This window comes from Crinia signifera, chromosome 3 (assembly GCF_055691185.1).
Source record: "Crinia signifera chromosome 3, ASM5569118v1, whole genome shotgun sequence".
Taxonomy (NCBI): domain Eukaryota; kingdom Metazoa; phylum Chordata; class Amphibia; order Anura; family Myobatrachidae; genus Crinia; species Crinia signifera.
In genome coordinates, this window is record NC_139219.1 from 211,835,400 (window position 1) to 211,857,645 (window position 22,246).

Sequence of the window (22,246 nt, forward strand, 5' to 3'; positions counted from 1 at the left end):
GCTATATAAGAAACTGTTAATAAATAAATAAATTAAGGCTGCATGGGGGGGTTAGATTAAGCAGCACTCTCGACCTTTCCTCCCTCTATCCCCAGCAGCACAGCATGACTTATACACAACCCCTCAGACCCCTCCGAACTCTGTCACAGTTGATGCTTCCCTGGAGCTGCCTTTTTTTTTTTTTTTTTAAATATAATCTTTATTAATTTTTTAGCACATATACAAAAAAAGTTTCTTGCCTTTATTTCATAGATTTCCATCCATCAATACTTTAACAAAGTGCCCAGAGCAGGCATTATTATTCATGAAAATTAATATACAAAATCTATAGCACCAATATACCATATCATACAAGAAAAGAAATAGAGAAAACAAAAGAAAAAAGAGGAAAAAAGGAAAACAAAAAAAAAGAAGAAGGACATATAAAAACCCCGCCCCCCCACCCGGTCCCTCCCACCCGGTAGGCTAGTCAGTATGCTCCAGATGGCATCTTTCAGTTTCCGTGGCTATTTAAGTATTGGGTAATTACGCCTAATTTATTAATACGATACTAAAGTGCAAGTGCTAAATAATACTTTAAGCTTATTTGTTTAATTTTCTCTTTTTTTTTTTTTTTTCTTTTTTTTTTTTTTTTTCCCCTTTTTTTTATTTTTTTTTATAAGTGCAAGTGCATGACATTTTTACTTTTGTGTAAAATTATAAATTCTCTAATAAAAGTTTTAATTAACAGTATTATTTTAGTGTCTAGTTATCGATTTGTTCCTATTCAGTATACAATTATATGTGCAAGTGCGTGACATTTTTACTTTTGTGTAAAATTATAAATTCTCTAATACAAGTTTTAATTAACAGTATAATTTTAGTGTCTAGTTACCGATTTGTTCCTATTCAGTATAAAATTAAATTTCTAAGTTAGAGTGATGCTGTAACCAGCGGTGCCAGATTCATCATCGCAAGAAACTGGTTGGCTAAGAACGGCCCAAGCATGGCAGCCTGGGAGGGACTTGTAAATTACACCTATAAACACGAAAAATATATATATGTAGGTAGAAATGCACTATCTAAACACCAAAGAATCTGGAGCTGCCTTTTAAATCACCTCCAGGCAGTAATCCCCCACCAGAGCCCATTCCCCCCCCCCGCCTGCGGGAATAGTAAACCCCATCCTTGCCCACCGGTGTGCAGTGGAGCCTGCGCCCTGCGGTGGATGTCGGGGTGCAGGACTCGGGAGCCTGCTGATGTGTGCAGGAGGATGTCCCTGCGGTGGATGTCGGGTGGCGCTGGCAGTGATGCACCGGTCTGTATGGAGAAGCTGCTGGGAGATGTAGAATTTAGGGAAAGGAAGCACCTCACTTCATAGAGCAGTTATGCTGCTGAAGCTGCTCTATATTTGGCAGTGACAGGAACTTCAGCCACGGGGGTACCAAGCTCAGTGGCCAGGAAGCATCCTATGTCTCCCGGCCGCCAGATGCACAGAGCCAGGACACTGAAATACACACCGGCCGGGGGGGGGGGGGGAGGGGCATGTGGCACCCTGCCCAAAGAACCAGATTCATTCACACACAGATGTACAATTGCCTACCATTAAAATAATCTGTGCAGTCTCTTAAATCATTGTTGAATTGCATTGCCAGTAAGATGCACATCTGAGCAAATATGGCATGACCTGGCGCGACTTCAGCGATAATATGAAGTCACATCTGTATATACATTAAATAGTTCTTTAACAAAAGGTGTACTTAAATTCTTCAAGAGGTGGTTTACAGGTCTATGATCCAGCCCAAGCGTGTGCTTTTGCATTGTATCAGCTACTTTTCACTTTATAGAAAAACTCTTTTTTATTTTTTTATACTAACTGTATGAGGGTCTCTTTTGGAAACACCTCAAAATAGATAGCTTTTATTCACTAACTTTGGATAGCCAGAGCAACCCCAGAAAATTACCTAAAATATTTTCACCTTCTAGTTCACTTGTGTGCAGCAATCATATATATATATATATATATATATATATATATATAATATATATATATATATATATATATATATATATATATATATATATATATATGTGTGTCTAGTGTCCATGAGTCTCCAAAACACTGCCATCTGCTGGCAGAAAGTGAAACTACATCTCTTTCTCACACATGCACAAACAAAGACTTTAACGGACTAGCTTTTCAAAGCTTTTGCTTCAAGCAGGCTTACTAGATAGAAATATGAATGCTTTATATAAAGGCTTAGAGGGACTTACTAGATAGGCTTACTAGATAGAAATATGAATGCTTTATATAAAGGCTTAGAGGGACATCCTAAACTTGTTTTGGTCTTAAATGTATGATAATGTGAAAAAGGAAGTATGTACAGTTTACAGTTGTAGCTTAATGAATGATCTTAACATTGATTGGACAATAGAAGTTAATGTTTTCAATGGGGATAAAAAAAAATGTTTGATTTTATGCAATCTATGCATTCACTTTCAGAAAAAAAGATGCCGATTAATTATATAAAGTGCATGAATGCACAAATAGGCTAGGAAATTGCTCTTTGGCTTGTGAACCATGTATGCCTCTTACCCAGTGGCGTAACAATTGTGGGTGCAGGGGGTGCAGCTGCTATGGGGCCCGGCGGGTCAGGGGGCCCGAGGCCAAGGTAGCAATCCCCTCTACCCTTTTAACTTTTTAAAATAATGTTGCTAGCAGTGGTAGGATGGCAGCGCCGCTGTCCTGTGTCCCACAGCGCAGCACTGACTGCAGAATGTGGTGGTCCGTCCAGCTCTTCCTGCCTCAGACTCTCCTCCCCCTCTCTCTTGAGGCTCAGTGTCACTCTGTGACCAGCCCCGGCGCGAAATATAAAAGCGCTTGCATTGTGCAGCTTCCGGCGCTGATGACAGGAGGTGGAGCGGCGGGGACTCAGGATATCTGACGGAGAACTGTGAAGACCCGGCGCGGCAGAGATCGGGCGGTGCGGGGCAGACTGGACATCCACAGAGGTACACAGCGGCACCTTTACTGGCAGAGGGGTTGTATACAGAGGCACCTTTACTGGTGTGTGTGTGTGGGGTGGGGTGTTTGTACACAGCGGTACCTTTATTGGAGGGGGGAATGTACCTAAAAGGTACATGTATTGCTGGCCCTCATCGTTCTTGTTACGCCCCTGCTCTTACCCACCAATACATAAAAGTGCTTTGACTTCTTACGCAGTAGTTGTACATACACATGTACATGCACATCTCCCCCTCTCCCTGTATGCTGGCTCTCCCCCTCCCCCCCTTCAGCCGCAGCTCCAGCCAGGGCCCTGACCCCCCCCCCCCTTACAGCCTTGGGTTCCATCTTGTGGTTGATCCCTTCCGCTTCTGCCCATGAGCAGCATGATCAAGATGGCGCTGCTAATGGTTGCCTAGGAACTGTGCCACTAGCCATATGTACCCCCGTGTCTCCCCTATCTCATACACTGTATAGCAACCTATACATGTACTGTCTCTGCTTAATTGTTGCCTGCCTGGCTGCTACAATGACCTGTGGTGCCGCTGATGGCTTCCTAGGTGCTGCACTGCTCAGCAAATACATGTTCCCTGCATCCATAATTCCCAGGGTACATCTAGCGTATACCTGTATGTGTTATGTATTTCTGTATTGTCACTGTTGAACTGTTACCTAACTGGCTGTTGCACAGCAATCCAAATCTGATTCTGATCTTATAGAGGAGGTACTGCACAAACTAATGGAAACTGCTTTGTTTTGCTCCTTACATTAGTTGGGTACAGGATCCTGGCGCTTACAACGCTGGCGGTCATAAAACCAACACTCGCATCCCAGTGGCCAGGTCCTGACACTTTTTTGGTAATTTAACCTCCCTCCTTACCTTCCCCCAGCCTTATCCCTTCCTTCCTGCAGCCTCTCACACACACTGACAGGGACAGCTGCACCTTAGGCAGCCAATTAACTCCTACCAGTCATGTTACATGCTGGGTTTGAAAAATGACAGGTAAGAGCTGGTTGTTTATTACTCTTCGCTTTTTGAAAGTTTCTCCAGGACCACTACACATTTAAAACATATAATTTATCCAAATAGAGAAACACCTATCTGTAATAACAGTACAACAAAAAAAGGCATAATTGTGTTTTTATTGGAAGGTGCCTACAAGTTGGTAGGTGTGTGGTAAATGTGTGAGGATAACCCACACACTGATTGCATAGTGATCCCACTGAAACAAGGGTGTTGCCATCTTTCAATGTGCTGGGTTTGGTGAGCTACAGGAACTTAAATTCTTTCACCAAACTTGTTTGTCTTTCTTTTTTTCTAGTAAAAGTGATGTGGAAGCAAATTTGTGTGCCCTCCAGTCCTATTTTTTTTAATGAAGCCCCTTGCTAAGGAGGAGAATTGAGGCTTGTCCTCTGTAATCTAGCTGTAGAGTATATCCAGAGGACAAGCCCAACTTGTCCTCGGCAGCAGAGGGACTGAACCGTAATTCCCAGGAGCTGCCTTGTTCTTATGACAATTTTAGCAACCAGGTTAAGTTGAGTGATCTAACTCACAAAGTTTTCACAGTCAATGATAATTACTTTCCTAGGGATGCTATTATGGATGCTAATATGGAGCGCATAGCCATCTCTACCATAATATTTTTTGCAATCTTACTCAGCTCTACTGTTGCCTACAGCAAGAAAAGTCTACAAATACAAGGGGATACTAGGTGTAATAGAATGATCTTACTTTTATTTCCAGTTAATTATAATAAAATGTACTGTGTCTTAAGTGAACCATGTGATACAAGCTATCTTTTTTTATCATATTTTGGTCTTTATTTATCCTTTTTGATCTTTTCAGACATGTTTAGATAATATAACTTTGCTTAAACACATAATAAATACAGCTTGTCATAATCTTGCTTTCTAAAAATATGTAATTATTTTATGTTCCATTTTCTTCAACTTTCATTTATATTGAATAATTCATACTAAAATCAGAAATAAGAAGTAATGATATGGAATAAAAATAAATCCTATAGCTACAGAAAAGTGTATAAACAGTTCTATGTTTCTGACCCCGCATCTCTTACTCTGGATTACATTTATCACAACAGCTTAATTGACATTTGTTTTCTACTGAATGTGAACAAAATCTGCAGTACCGTGACATTTCTAAAAATGTAATTTATACAGAGTAAATCAATCAAGGAGGGTGGCATGACATTGCCAACTCTAATTTAAATGTGAAAAAGTAGTTGGGGAAAAAATATGCTAGAACTAAGATTAGTGTATGAAGAAAGAGGAATCATTTTAATAAATACATGACAAAAAAATACTACATTCTGTAGTTCATTACTTTATATACTAATGAGAAGCCTAATTTGGCCAACAATATGTACTGTACTTCCAAAATGTACACAGGTGTTCTAATACAGAGCTGCAATACACCAGTTTGTTCAACATGGTGTATCATTGATCGGCCATCATCATGTAAAAAGTGATCAGGTATGTTAACATTCTACAGGGTCCAGCTATCGACATTCAGTAATTCAGTATGCTCATCATGATTATAGTGAATTTTTCGGTAATCTTCATTTCTACTAGGATAGTAGTATATTGATATACTGTTGACATATCCTCCATGGGGGAGTAGTCACTTCTTGGAATCTTATTTTGGAGGGGGGGGGGGGGGGGGGGGGCTGCAGTCAGCATTGCAGTGTTCAGGATTCCAGCATTCAGAATACCAAAATTGACATTCCAACTACTGCCAGGAGACTGGTGCTGGAATCTCAACATCAATCAACTGTAAGATGGCCAGTAGCACTAGGGTTCAGCCTGGGAAGGGGGGGGGGGTAGGTTTAGGCACTAGTGGGGGGACTTGTGTTTGGCTGCAGGGAGGGTAGGGTTAAGCTCTAGTGGGAAGGTATAAAGTCAGGCTGCTGTCCATGGGGAGAATGACGGGTTAAATTTACAAAAATGGCAGTCCTATTGAAGATGGGATATTGAGCATAGCAACCAATCAGATTCTACTTTATTTAATTAGAACCTTCTAGAAGATAATAGATAGAATGTGATTGGTTGAATGGGCAACATCCCATCTTCATTAGAACTCAGATCTTAGTAAATTTAACCCTGATGCACCTTGATTGTGCTTGCATGAACTTAAAAGACAGGATAGGTAAGACCATTATACATCCACCACCACTTTATCCTCCCTATATTTCTATGTCATAATACTACTTCCTCCCAAATTAAAAAAAAAATGTTTTTAATAAGCTGTTTGGTGATTTGAAAAATCTATAAAGGGTGCATGGTGTGTGATTTACATGAAGCTTTAGGTCCAGGGTGGCATAAACCACACACCCTGCACCCATCTCACTATAATTAAATACCTCTCTAGAATAGTAGATCATCCAGAATTGCTGACAGAAATCAGTGGGAAAATGTCTTAGAGATTTGAACATGATCAGTATAAATGTCCCCAGGAACATACCATTGGCAGTAGATACTTATACAAAGCCAGAGTCTACCACACTGCCAGAGATTAAGCGGCCCACATGGATCATGCACATTGGCCCTCTCCTCTTTTAATCCTACCTTGTGTCGTACCACAGTAGAATAAGGCTGGCTTTCTTTTTGTAACTTTTGTTACTTCTGTTAGTGAGACCTATCAGTTAGTGAGACCATTGTTGATCAGAGACTATTGTTTCCTGCTAGTTATTTTAGAGATAAAATGTTCATTGTCAGTGTTCTTTAATAGACTTATAGCTCTATCCTATTTATAAAGCAGTAAAGAACCTATTTCCCAGAGGGGGGCGAGGCTTATCATTGCTTCTGGACATTTGTAGAAGAGTTATTGTCAGATAAATAAGGAATTTCTACCGTGTTAACCCATTTATTAACACTTAATACTGTGCCTATTGAGCTTTATGGGGCCAATGAGTTAGGTAACTAATTAGTGACACATAACACTTGTAAAGCAAAACTATTTTATATTGGTGCATCATACTTGTGATCTGCAGTGTGATGGGATGATTTACCACTGAAATTTCAATATGCTACAGTTGTAGTTTCTACTGATACACCAAATTATATCCAGACAAAAGTCCTTATTCTCACTTGGGGTTGATGTAGGGTTGAATACAAGTTTGCCAAAATTGCATGCACACAATTAAAGATCTGATTCAGTTGAATGCAGCGTTCTCACTCTCTGTTTCCTACTGTACCACACATGTGTGACATAATGCAAATGCCACTTCCATGGTGTACAGCTATGCATTTGACTGTGCAAGGACTGAGATGCTCAAACGTTGCTTGGTAAATACCATCAGTCAATCGGCAGTTGCCTGAGCCACATGATTGGTGCAAATTCCCCACCAGAGTAAGGCCTTCCATGTCAACCATTGTAAGTTAGCAACAATACAAGAACACACCTGTTACACTACCATAACATGCCCATAAAACAGATCATCTCTATGCATGAGCTTAACCACCTCCCAGGCATTAGACAGGAACAGCCAATTCATTTTTAAGACATTTCAGAGACCTTATGTGTTCATCGTAACTGTAACTCTGTACACATTGACTGTGGATGCAAGCGCTATTCAACTTTATACACACAAAGAAAAAAATGTTCAATGACATTGCAAATTGGTAGTACATCCATTGCCAAACCAGCCACAAAATACAAATATTTTCCAGGGTGCAGAAACGTGGGCATTTTTACAGATAGTTTGCCTTCATCCAAATGCTTAGTTTATTAATGTTCATTAATGTTGCACACTGATAGGTGCAAACAGGATGGCAAACTATCAGTTTGCAGTGACCGCTCGCTCCCTGCATCTGCACATGCACAGAAATATGCATGCACAGATGAAAAACATATCTACCCCTTGCAAATGTGGGGGGAGCGAATGAATCAGAATAACCCCTATGTCCACGTGGATTGCCAAGTATGAAAAAGATTTAAAAGAAACATGAAAAACACTTGTCAACCTTTTTTATGCCCACCTTTTCTATGTCGACCTATTGATTGTGTTGTCCAACCTTTTGCATGTTGACCTTTTTCATCTGTTTACCTTTCGCCTGTCAACCAATAGTGGTCGACCCAATTACTGTCAACCTATCAACCATATACCGGCTCCCCACCACTACTGCTAGCACTGCTGAGCCTTAGCTACACCACTGGCCTAACACAATCTTGCATTTTCTTAACTTGGACATATACAGTAGTATTCCTTTTAAGGCAAACATTGCATATGCAAAAAATTAGCTGTTTCTGCTATATAATTAATGGTGCAATGTTATGGATGCTTAAAAGTGAATCCATTTGTTGTATAAAATGGCTTAAATCGTCTCCAACATGTGTGAACGTGTGGTTGTATAACCAGACATACAGTACATGGTACTGTTGCCATTCAGTACTCATCTCCTACTAAGAATATGGGATGAAAGTCACTAATTCTGGTTGTGCATGAAATATAACATTCATATTGCAACCGTACAGCATCCCCATAATTTCACTTTTATTCAAAATGTCTGTCTTAAATATTAAATATTATGCAACTTCAAATGACTGTTACTGGCTTTATAGAGAAAGAGGTAACTCTTATACATTTAACCTACAATACAGATAAATAGAACAGTAAATAGCAGATAATAAATATGTGGTAGATATATCAGACATGTTGACATAGCATATTGCTGACATCACAACATCTACTTGTTTTGGGAGAAAAACAACCGTACACACCTGGTGATGGGGATTCCATTTATATATCAAATTTGGAAGAGTACAGGTCGAGTATACCTAATCCAATATTCTCGGGACCAGAAGCATTTTGAATATTGGATTATTCCATATTTTGGAATTTTTATATTTCAAAGAGGTATCTTCAGGACGGGACCCATGTGTGACACAAAATGTATTTATGTTGTATAAACATATCAAACACATGAAACATACACAAATATTTTATGTTTGCATGATACAAGTTTTCAAAACATGAAATAGTTTGTGTACTGAATTGTAATGCTAAGCAATCATTTTCTTACACATATTTAGTGCCATTTATAGAGGTCCCCAATAGTGCCAGTTACATATCATGTCCCCAGTAGTGCCGGTTATATATCATGTCCCCAGTAGTGCCAGTTGCATATCATGTATCCAGTAGTGCTAATTACATATCATGTCCCCAGTAGTGCCAATTACATACCATGTCCCCAGTAGTGCCAGTTACATACTGTATCATGTCTCCAGTAGTGCTTTAAGCATATTAAATAAAATACATTGCAGAAACTATGGTCTTCAGGATAATTTGGATAACGGATATCTGGATAAGGCATACTCAACCTGTATATTGTTGGATAGCCACAGAAAGACCAATACAGATTAATTCACATGTTGAAGCTTTGCATGTTGCCTTAGGTTATTTGGGTTTCTAAAAGTAGGAAATAATTTATAACTTCCTGGATCTTTCATGAGTCCATCATTGTGGAATTCATTGTTACTTAGACTTTGTGTGCCCAGTGCCACGTTACTACTCTAATTAAGTCTCTATGAAGACATAAGATACCTTGGGGCAATATAGAACCTGGCACTGTGGTATATAATTAAAAACAAATACTTTGTGTATCAGTAGGTGAATACTAATTGAATCAGTTAATAAACTAACTGGCATTTGTCTCTGTCTACTCCATTAATCTGAATATCATTGTGCTGCTTGGTTACCCTATATTTTATTTTTATCTTAGGCTAAAACATGAGCTTTAGGTTAGTATTTAGCTGACAAATGAGTTTTTATAATTAAACTGTGATCTACAGTACATCAATCAAATATAGCAGATAATTATGTATTTCCATCTTAAAATGCATTGTTTACTTTCACAATGAGCCAGATTTAATTCTTTAATATAAGATAAAATAATGAGTAATAATCCAGAATATAATTTGGCATTTTTCCTGTGAGAAATATAAAAAGGCATGTTCCTATAATACAAAGACAAAGAAAATGGTTATCTCATCACAAGAATACATTTACTAGAACAATGTATTGCTGTTAATATTGAAAAACACATTACAATAGTTAATTACATAATTCTAATAACTATACATAGAATCATATTTACAAAGGGTGTAATGTGTAACAGTTTAGTAGACAAACCTTGTGTTTTTATACTGAACATGGGAAATAAAAGACTGGTTTGGGGCAATTCAATATTAAGCAGTTAAAATAGAACTTTTGATTAATATGTATTAAAATACCATGACAAACACCTAGATATACCCAGAGTGGGTATATTCATGCATCTCAGAGAAAAAGAAAATAGTAATATATGTATATGTAACAGCCCAGTTTCAAAAGTGATTACATTACTGTAGATTTAATACAATTGTATCCTTTAAATCTTAGAGATACAACTGTATTGATGACAATAAAGAAACATTAAATTCATAGACCAATAAGGTGTCCTTATGTTATAAGTTTGGAAAATATGCATAAGAAATGGGAAGAGTATAGCATGATAAATAATAATTTTGCGATTAATATAATTCTCACCCAAAATTTCGAATTCCTGGTATGTCCACTTGTGACGATCCATTTGTTTAAATCAAAATTAGAGAGTAAAACTACTCTTAAGGCCATGTGAGTGCCTCTAGCTTTCTATTGTCCATCTGTGGGCCCTATGGCAATGAATTGGTGGATGAGTGTACCTACTGTGGGACCAAACTTTAGGAGAGAAATAAAGTAAAGTATTTGCATGTGCTGTAGTTTAAAACATACAACAGTAGAAACTGTTGGAAATACCAGCTCAGGAGGTTTCTGTATGTGCCTTAACATTGAGAGTTCAATGGATCATAAAGTCAAAGCAATATTGCTATGATTTTATGACAGATGGAGCTACAGATGGAGCCATTATTATCTTTGCTACCTATGTGTTTGTACCGCCAACTCGCCACAGTGCAGTATTGTGTATGGCATTACCAGATGAGTGCAGTTTCAGCGATCATCCACCAGATGTCGCTTTTTAAAATCACTACTGCACATGCATCGTCCGCATTTCTCCTGCATGAAGTGTCCATTGAAATGCACTATAATTCAAGAACTACTTTATTGTACAATACTCTACTGTTCAGTATGATAATTAGACATATTTCTCTGTAAATACTATTGCATAGATGTTCGTCCCATTTATGCTATTTATAACGGGCTATGGGAATAAGTGAGGGAGCATACAGTATGGTCGAAGTACATACTGTAGCAGGCCAGACTCGGGTTAACAAAATGTCTTTCAGCCACGGCTTCATGGGAGCCTACATCTACAGTATGGAGCTAGTGATGGCATACAGTACAGTAGGTTACACTTGTGTAAGAACACTGCTGTACTTGCAACTCATTACGCAACACTGGTTACACACAGAATTATGCTGCAGTATGAATAACATATAGCACAAGCAGGCCAGACTTCATCACTGATTGGATTAATAAAATGGCTACCAGGTTTTAGCGAGTGCTTCTTGGGAGCCCACATCTATGGAGCTAAAGAACGCATACAGTAGGTTACACTTGTGTAAGGGCACTGCTGTAAGTGTGTCTCATTATGCTGCACTAGTTAAACACAGAATTACATCACAGTATGAATGACAAAATAGTATGAGTAGGCCAGACTTATGCACTAAGGGGGTTAACAAAATGGCTACCGGGTTTTAGCCAGGGCTTCATAGGAGCCCACATCTATGGAGCTAACGTGTATTCATTCCACACGTAAAAAAAACGGCACCCCCCCCCTCCCCCTAGGCCGTAACCAGCACCAGGCTGAAAGAGTTGGGGCTGGTATTAAAAAATCAGGAAAACCGGCAAATATGGGCTCTGCTGATTTTTTAAAACCAGCCCCAGGCTCCAGGGCCAGGGCTGGTTCCCAAAATACAGGGGACAAAATGACTAGGGGTCCCCTGTAATTTAAGAATGAGCCCCAGGCCCAACCAGCCAGCAGGGTAATGCCACAGCCGGGGGAGACTTTTTATACAAGTCTCCCCGGCCAAAGCATTCAACCCTGTGACCGGTAAGCCTGGCCAGGGGTCCTAGGGAAGTGGGGACCCCCCAATAAAGGGGTCCCCCCTCCAGGACTTACCTGGCCAGGCTGAAGCCTGGTGCTGTCCCTGGTGACCCTGGAGCAGTGGTCACAGGGCTTTACATGGTGTAAAAAAAAATAGAATAAACTATTGTCTTAAACTGTGGAACTATGAGTCCCAGCAAGCCTCCCCACATGCTAGGACTTGGAGAACCACAAGTCCCAGCATGCGGGGCATTAAAGGGCCCACTGGCACTTGTAGTTCCACAGTAAAATAAATAGTTAAATAAACACACTGACAACCATGAAAAATAAACGTTTAATACATACATTACACATACATACTTACCTATCTTGAACCTGTAGGTAGGTCCCTGGGTCCGGGGCTCCAGGATCTGGGGTCCGGGGTTCCAGGGTCTGGGGTCCGTGGCTCCAGGATCCGAAGCAATCCATACGGTACCTAAAATCCTACTCACCAAGGTCCTCCGATGAAGATCCCGTCCTCTTCTTTCCGCCGCAGTCCAGGTCTTCTTAAAAAAAAAAAAGCGTATCACCCGGCCGGTACCCGCTCATGGACTGAGGAGAGACGCTGATGTTTCATCTTAAGAGCCTCTCCCCTTTAAATGATTCTATTGGCCGCCTAGTGGCCAATCAGGAGCCGAAATTTCTTAAATCCCCCCCCCCCTCCATCTTTACTATGGTTCAAACGGGTTTTTAAACGGGTAAGTGTGAATGTGACAAAAACGGCTTTTAAACAGTAATTTACCATTTAAAAGCTGCAGTGGGAAAGAGTCTTTATAGCTCTTACTCGTTTAAAGACCCGTTTAAAAATGACAGTTGCAGTGGGAAAGCAGCATAATACAAACTGCATTTTAGCAATGTGAACTAATTCACATTTTCAAAGTTCCATTTTATTGAATATTTTGCCACAAAAAAGTAATATTCATGGAACACAACAAGAAGATCTCATTAAAACTGCATAAAGTAAGCAACAGGTATTCTGAAACATACTGTATCAGATGCATGCAGCTCTCTCAGCTGCCAAGTGAAAAGTTGATCTTTTCTCAGCAGTTCTTTATTATGCAATTTCAATATAGCAGCTGGTAGGCATTTGCAAATAAACCTTTTTGACAATATTTGTTACATGAAGAAAATGACTTTAGAATGTATTAAGGAAGCATAGGAATGCATGTAGTATACTGTATTTATCCAATTAACTGACAATTTCCCCCCAAAAAAACTGAAATTGTAAATCGGTTAAGAACATTTATTTTAACTATATCACAATACATTTTTATAAAAAATAATAATACATTTTTAAATGTATACAAAAAAAACATTGATTGACAGAACATCACAACCATCGATGTTCTAAACATAGCAACTTGAAATTTATTTTTCATTTACACAGAGGCTGCTAAAGTCTGCAGTCACTGGGTGAGGGGTGCTGCCAGCAGTAGCATATCTTTAATGGGTGCACAGTGCACACAGGTCCCTGAGTCCCGACACCAGGACCCCTGGGCCGACACACTGCACCCATTTTGGTAATGCTTACCCTCCCGAATACAGTAATAGGAGTGCTGCAGAAATCCCCAGAAAAACGGCATGGCAGACATTTTTCTGGCGATCTGCACATGTGCAGAGGATTCTGAGTGCTCCACTGCAGACTCCATAACACAGTGGAGGTTTGCGCATGTGCAGTAGGAACTGAGCACTAGAGCGCTTAGATCCTACTGCTCCTGGCAGAGAAAAGGGGGTCCAGCTGAGGATGATGAACACGGCCTCCTCCACTCTTAAGACATCCCTGGCTGCCAGGCTGACAAATCAGCAGTGATTGGTAGCACAGCAGATGCTAAGGTGGGGATGGGGTTGAGGAAATCAGGCCTCTGATAGTGCCAACGTCAGGAAGAGTATCAATGAAAGATTAAAAAAAAAATTGAAAACTGTTAAACAAAAGTATAAAATGATAAAAAAAATTGGTATGATATTGATAAAACATAAATTTAAATAACAAGATCAGACGTACTGTATTTCTACTACAATACGAATTTCACCAGGTTCTGGAATGCAAAGCATACTGGAGCTTGACACTTGTAGCTAACATTATCTTCACATGAGGTTAACTAGAGTAGCCTATAGGCTAAGATTTTTTACTTTTTTTGGATCAAAATCCTTTGGACCCCTCCCACTGGCCCATCTTAATGCATGGCTAGCCCAAAAGCCAGACATGTGACCTAGGCGCACCAGAACTGAATTGATAAGCAAACTCATAGTGTAATCTATCACGACTTCTAACCTATTTTAAAAGCTCTGTCTCGGTGCCTACAGTGAAAATAATAAATGTTAGCTGTAATTTACTTTAATGGATTGGGAGTTGGGGTGATTTTTGTAAATTACAACTGCATATGAAATTTGTGGTGATTATACACTTACCACGGAGAGCCCTATCCACTTGTATGACTGAGATGAATGAATCTAGCAAACCAAGGACTGTGCATTAAAGGAGACGGACAGCCTGACAGCTGGGAAGTCAGGTTCATGTAAAACTAATCCAGGAAAATTGATTGTCAAATGTAATTTATGTTCACACATACTCTCAGGTTAAGACATACTTGCCTACTTTTAAACTCTCCCCTCCGGGAGAAGCCCGGAGAGGAGACTGACAGCCTCACTTCTGGGGGCAGGGGCATGATGTAGATGTAATCAAGCCCCGCCCCCAGCACGTAAAATCCCCCCGATTTGCGGGACCTCGAGGAGGTGCGGGGCTCCACGGTGAGATTTGCATATTTATCCCTGTCCCCTCCCCTGTGAAAAGCTGCGAATTGCGGTAATTGAAGGAGGCGCCGGGCAGATGCAGAGGGTGAGGGAGAATCCGGGAGGATTGCCCACCTTTCCGGGAGGGGCCGGAAGGGGTACCCAATTTTCGTGATCCTCCCAGCCAATCCGGGAGGGTAGGCAACCCTGGGTTAAGATAATTTTAGTTACTAAGAAGGGATGCTCTACTTATTGGCTCTTATTCTGGTTCACTCCAAAAGCAAAAGTATGTGTACTGCAGGGGGGCAGATGTAACATGTGCAGAGAGATTTAGATTTGGGTGAGATATTTTGTTTTTGTTCAGGGAAAATACTGACTGCTTTATTTTTACACTGCAATTTAGATCTCACTTTTAAGTAAAAACCCCACCCAAATCTAATTCTCCCTGCACATGTTACATCTGCCCCACCTGCAGTGCACATGGTTTTGTCCATTTGAGAAGGAATTTGCCTTTGCAAGTGAACCAGAATAATGGCCCTTGACTGCAAGTTATTTCCTCAGTTTGTATATCGTGGATATTTTGAGTACATAATAGGTATTTTTCTCTAGTAACCAGGTATGGATTGGCCATAGGTCGCACCTGTAAAACTCCCAGTGGGCTGATGTAGATCCAATCTGTTTTGTGGCCCCGTATTATAGACAACCCACTGCACTCATTACACTGCATTATCTCCATCCATATATAAAAACTCTGCCATCCAATGATACTACCATCGCTACACAGCATGTTATACCTCAGGTGTTGCCCATGCTAGGCGAATTCTACAAAATATTTCAGGGTCCCTTTTTGTTCCCAATCTGCCCCTGCAAGTAACTCAGTATATTTCATAAAGGATCCTCCTTTTTAAACATTATTTTATGTAGAGATGAGCAGTTCAGATTTACTCTGTTCTTATAGCCAAAATTAGTGCAAGTTCAGATTTTTCCAATTGGCTTTTGGCTGTCACATGTTTTGGATAGCCAATAAGATTGCAGTTTGAGGTCTGAGTAAATCCGGGTACTACCGAACCTGCGCATCTCTAGTTTTGAATTACATAATTTTTAATTATAAATTATGTCTTAATGTATTAATTGCTTCAGTGTTGTATGTGTTATTGGTAAAGCATTTATACTGCATGCTTTAGGCTGGAAGTACATTTGTTTGTCCATGTAACTTAGAGTGAATGGACATCTGTTTTTGTGTCTACTGAGATTAGTATAGAAATGTTTCATTCCTTTCATTGTCAACATAACTTGACAGTAGGACTCCAGCTGCCAGTGCTTACATCACTAAGCTTTAAAAATCTTATAACCATTGAGAAGCTCAGATAGCTTAAGCAGCGAAGACATAAAAGGCAAGCGAGTGCAGTTTCCGTAGCAACCCTTATGGAATTAGCAATGCTTGCAGCAAAAAATTCTTCATTAATTGGCTCCACATTTATTAAAATCCTAAAGTTCAGTCATGACAGAGAACAGTGTAAATAGACCTAGCAGGTCATTGTATCTTTAATTCATAATTCCAATTAAAGATACAATGATCATTGCTCCATTCAAATGCAGACATTAAAGAGTGATAAGCTCTTTAGAGGACTAATAAAAAGTTAGCAAAGGATGCAGCATCATTTTGGTAGTCTATTTTGCAAATTATACAAACACACACAAATTTACAGGTTGCATATCCCTTATCCAAAATGCTTGGGACCAAAAGAATTTTGGATAACTGATTATTCTGTATTTTATAATGTTTTTATATTGGAATGATGTATCTTGAGGTATCATGCATACACACAAATATATTTTATTTCTGCATGAATCAAGAATGAGATGTCATTGAGTGCAAATTTTAAAAACCACACACTTTCATGTCTAAAAAATCGCACATGTCTAAAATCTGAGCATGTTCTTTACTAAAAATCGCATTAAATCACATGCAAATTCCAATTTTGTCTAAAAAATTGTACCCTATTACATTTGGGAGTTTTTTTAAATTGTATGATTTTTTTGCATGTAATTTAGTGCGATTTTTAAAACATGACTAAAAATCGCACCCTTACATCTTGCCCAAGGTTTTAAAACATGAAACAAAGTTTATGTACTATCTCAGGCACTAAATTTGAATGCCTAGCAATCATTTTCTTGCACATATAAAGTGACAGTCATATATCATTTCCCCAGTAGTACCAGTTACAGGTGCACCCAGTAGGGAGTTTTTAGCAAAAAAAAAAGTACATTTTGGAAACTGAGGTTTACAAAATAATTTGGAGAACGTATATTTGGATAAGCGATACTCAACCTGTATTAAATAATAAAGTATATATAAATTCTGATAGTTTACACCTTGATTTATTTTTGACCCATTTTGGATTACAAAAATGTATTTTATATGCTTTAAATATGTTTTAGAGTAATTGCATTGACAATTAACTGTTTAGTATGAATTACCATATATTTATTTTTATACAGGTGATCAAGATTTCTTTTGAAGTATTCGAGCTAGAGAGGGGCTATGATACTTTAACTGTAGGGGATGGTGGAAAAGTAGGTGACACACGATCAGTTTTATATGTGTAAGTACCACCTTTGCAATGATGATATAATCATGTATCTTTCACATTTGGTTTCACAAATATACCATATACATTATAATGTGACAATAATAAAACATTGAATGTGCCAATTTGTTTGATGTGTTTCGTATTTTATGGGTCATTTATTGCATTGGAATAACCATGGTAAATGTAATAAGATGGGAGTTATATTAAAGATGGGATGTTGCCCATAGCAACCAATCAGATTCTACTTTTTTTTTTTAAATACATTTTTATTGCGTTATAAATAGAAGAGTACAGTCTAAGGGCCTTATTTTGGTTCACTCCTTCTTGTAAATCCCTTCTTAGATGGACAAATCCATGTGCACTGCAGGTGGGGCAGATGTTACTTGTTCAGAGAGTTAGATTTGGGTGGGGTTTTACTTCAAAGTGAGATCTATATTGCAGTGTAAAAATAAAGCAGCCAGTATTTACCCTGCACAGAAACAAAATAACTCACCCAAATCTAATTATTTCTGCACATTTTACATCTGCCCCCCCCCCCTGCAGTGCACATGGTTTTGTCCATCTAAGAAGGAAATTGCCAGAAAGAGTGAATCAGAATAAGGCCCTAAGAGAGAGCGAGAGTGCGAGAGAGAGATAATTGCACATTATATAGGTAATAAGACATAAAACAACATATAGATATACAACCATACTTGCCTACCCTCCCAGAATGGCCGGGAGGATCCCGCAAATTGGGCCCCCCTCCTGACCCCCCAGGAAGGTGGGTAAGTCTCCCACATTATTGCCACAGCCCCTCCTCCCCCCTTACCCGTGGTATAAAATGCCAAATTTTGCGGGTCCGCGGGGAGGGGCCAGTGCTAAAATGCCACGAATCGCATCATTTTGCGTCATTTTAGCCCAATCCACAGACCCGAAAATTAATGCGTCCGTCTGTCATGGGGGGCAGGGCTTGGTGACATAAGCCTCGCCCCGCCCCCTGAAACTTAACCTCGTCCGGCCCCACTTTCACTCCTCTCCGGGCTTCTCCCAGAGGAGTTTTTAAAAGTCGGCAGTCGGTATTGGGAAAAACAGAAGGGAAAAACTATGGGTAGTTTCTACTTCTTATTTATTTAGCACATTCTACAAACATAATAGATATAATCTGATTGGTTGCTATGGGCAACATCCCATCCTTGATAGAACTCCAGCTTCAAATATGTACATTCGCACAGGCGCTCTCATTGTTGCTATTCTCTCCTGACAACCACCAGAAGGCAAAGTGCAAGCAGATACTATAGACTTACCCAGCACTGTGAACAGAGGGGAAAACCATTAGATGGTGAGTGATTCTGAATGGTTATACCCTCATGTGCACGGCTGCGAATGCACTTGCAGCCATGCACATGGGTGTGAATTCACTCAGGCAGGACAGCATGGAGCGGCCTTTCCCTGCTTGCTGGGCTCTGAAAACTTGCAGCCAAGCGAGCATATCTGAATAGGGCTACTAGAGAGCTGCAGTTTAACTCGACTAATCCTGGCATTATTGTAAGATAGCTGTGGTGACAAGTGATTGAATAACTCTTGGGCACTTTTCCTGGTACTATATTCCACATAAGAATTATATTGCCATCTATTTGCACAGAGCCATGGGGTGTAATTACTAAAGTGCAGGTTTTTTGTAAGTAGAGATGTTGCCCAAAGCAACCAAACATTCTACTTTACATTTATCTAGCTGCTTCTAGAAGACAATAGCTACAATTTGATTGGCTGCTATGGGCTACATCTCCACTTCCAAAAACCTTGCACCTTAGTCAATGGGATGCAGGGTCAAATCCCGGCAGTCGGAATCCCGGTGTTCAAAATCCCAACGCCAGAATCCCGACCACCGAAATCCCAACACTTTCTCCCTCCGTGGGTGTCCACGACACCCATAGAGGGAGAATAAATTAGTGGCGAGCGCAGTGGGCCCGCAAGGTGGAGTGATCCACGTCCCCCCCTTGTCGGGATTCCGGCGTCGGGATTTTCAACGCCGGGATTCCGACCGCCGAGATTTCATATAAATCAATGTATGCTTTCAAGATGTTCACAGAAAAATCTGCCTTCTGAAATGCTGCTCTAATCACTGGTGAATAAAATTAGATAGCTTCCATAATGACTTGGCTACATACATATGAATGATCTTTGTTTATAATAAAATATTCACCTTTAAGGGAAAGTGACCTTTTAAAATAGGTTTGTACAATATACTGATATATGAGATACTGTCAGTGGATAGATATTGTTGCTATTGAATCACTGACAGTATTTCAGAATTAAAGAGGTCAGAATTCTGATAGCTGATATCATCTAACTTTATTAACTAATAGCAAATGAGGCATACCTGGCTAAAAATGACATCATTTCATCAGTTTAGAACCTAACATTCATACAGTATCTAGTGTGTGTGTGTGTGTGTGTGTGTGTGTGTGTGTGTGTGTTTGAAATACCTTTTGTTCCAGATTCTGTAAGGAAATGATACTAAATTATGCCATCATTTTGAGGAAATCTACATTCAAGAGCCATTATATCTGTGAAAGTTGTGTAAAGGGTGCAGAGACACATTCAATAGTTATTTGTCATACCACAGTTTACCTACAGCTGGCAAAAAAAGCTTCAGAAATTTTAGAAAGTCTATTTTTCATAAATTTCTAAGTACACATGCTACATTATGTTAATGGGATATTCACTTTTTTATTATACTTTTTATTTAATTTTGTTTCTGACCAATAGTAAAAAACATGTAGGTTAAACTTTCCACATAATAAATATACTTTTCATTTATTTAAACAAATCTGTGGTCAGCTTGTCTAATCACAATGTATTGTTAGATAAGTTTTGGAATGTCTTACTAGTACAAATATGCATTAGGCCATGATATACTTTATACATTTTAATATATTTTGGTTATGTTTTATACAGTCTTACAGGTTCTAGTGTTCCGGATCTCATTGTTAGCATGACCAACCAAATATGGCTCCATTTACAATCAGATGACAGCATTGGTTCACCAGGATTTAAAGCTGTATATCAAGGTTTGTTTCTGTTTGTCTTTTCTACAGTTTTTTGTAATGTAATAAACATACAGATATAGCGCCTCTCAGCCAGCCCTGAGCTGGCGATTGTTGGCGGAGAGGCACTGTATCTGATAGGGATGCACGATTGTCTCACACGCATGCGCGGGACACTCGGTGGAGGGTGGCAGAATCCCTGCCTGTCTCCGCTTCAGGGAAATGGCAGTATTAGGGGGTGCGGGGAGGGCGGCGGCAGGCTCTGTCAGAATGCGGCCGAATGTCTCTTGCGCGCACCCTTCAGGTGGATGGCAAGCAGCGGCGATTGGAGAAGAATCACCAGGAGCAGCTCTAATAAGAGCTGCTCCATCTGTATGTATAAAAAGAAAGCATTTTTGTGTAACTTGCCAACCTATATGTAAACCTATTAAGGATGACTATAGATCTTATAATATTTATATTAGGTACTTGTGTAATATCACAGCGCCCATTATGTAGTAGTCAGAATCAGCATAGTGTTCCCGCGGCCAGCGTAGACAGCGGCCCTGTCCAATTCTGCGTAGTGTTCCCGAGGCCAGCATAGTCAGCGTCCCTATCCAATTCTACGTAGTGTTCCCGAGGCCAGCATAGTCAGCGTCCCTGTTCAATTCTACGTAGTGTTCCCGCGGCCAGTGTAGTCAGCGTTCCTGTCCGATTCTGCGTAGTGTTCCCGAGGCCTGCATAGTCAGCGTCCCTATCCAATTCGGCATAGTGTTCCCGCGGCCAGCACATAGTCAGCATCCCTGTTATTAGGAGCTGCTTGGCCGGTGATAAAGTACCAAGCACTTAATCACTTCTCCTCCCTTATCACTGCTCCATACATCTACACCAATGTCACATTGTTACATTATCATAATGTTGCTATGTTGTCTAATAGCTTAATTCTTCAATACTAAATAATTGTGTAAGATTGGCAGCCTCACAGTGAGAGTTAAATTATTGGACTCATCACTGGGTGTCAGGTTGGTGTGCAAGTAACTTTAATTTTACATGAACAGAATGTGTACAACATATGGATTCATGTAAATGCATTCTAATGGTGCTTATCAATGTCATGACCCAGAAGCAAGATGTAACAATGTCATGACCAGCATTCAATAGCAATTATATTTTAAAAGGTGCATCACAGCAATAGTTTTCTCTGCTTTTATTCAGCAAGAAATTCTTTGTTTTACGTAAACACCTCATGCTTTTAAATTTACCACAATGTGCATACTTTTCTGGGGTTCGTCTTACAGGTTTGTCTGTGGGTTCTGATTAATACATTTAAATCACTTCTTCACCTCCCTCAACCTCACCACCAGCTAATATCAGTGCACAAGAGCTTTCTTCCTTCTTCTAAGAAAAGATTGCTAAAATCCAAGATTAAATGGCATGCTCTTCTTCAGCCAGTGACTTGCTTACTTCCTTTACTGAGCACTTTGCCTCTTTCTACTCATTTGACCCCACAAGTGAAGATGAAGTATCAACACTCTTCTCATCCTCCTACTCCACTAACTCCCCTCTTGATCCTATACCCTTAAAAGTCTGTAAAGAACTGTCTTCAGTGCTTATCCCAAGCTTAACTCAATGCTGTAACCTCTCTCTACTGGTATCTTTCCTTCTCTGTTCAAGCATGCACTTATTACTCCCATTGTAAAAAATCACAAATCTGATCCAAACTGTCTCTCTAACTACCATCCTACAGATGCAGTGCCTCTCTTCCTTGGCCGGGGATCGCCAGAATGTCCTCGCTGGTGATCGCCGGCACAGAGGTGCTCCATCTGACTCCACTTCAGGAAGACAGGCAG

At 39.8% G+C, this 22,246-nt stretch overlaps 1 protein-coding gene across 2 annotated transcripts in view; it reads left to right on the forward strand.

The window, feature by feature from the left end:
• CSMD1 (CUB and Sushi multiple domains 1) overlaps positions 1 to 22,246 on the forward strand; it is a 1,658,539-nt gene that overhangs the window by 1,163,186 nt on the left and 473,107 nt on the right. For both annotated transcript variants that reach the window (XM_083177358.1, XM_083177357.1), the window contains exons 11-12: positions 17,300 to 17,403; positions 20,329 to 20,441. In XM_083177358.1, coding sequence (XP_083033484.1) covers positions 17,300 to 17,403; positions 20,329 to 20,441 — 217 coding nt within the window. The remainder of the gene's footprint in view (positions 1 to 17,299; positions 17,404 to 20,328; positions 20,442 to 22,246) is intronic.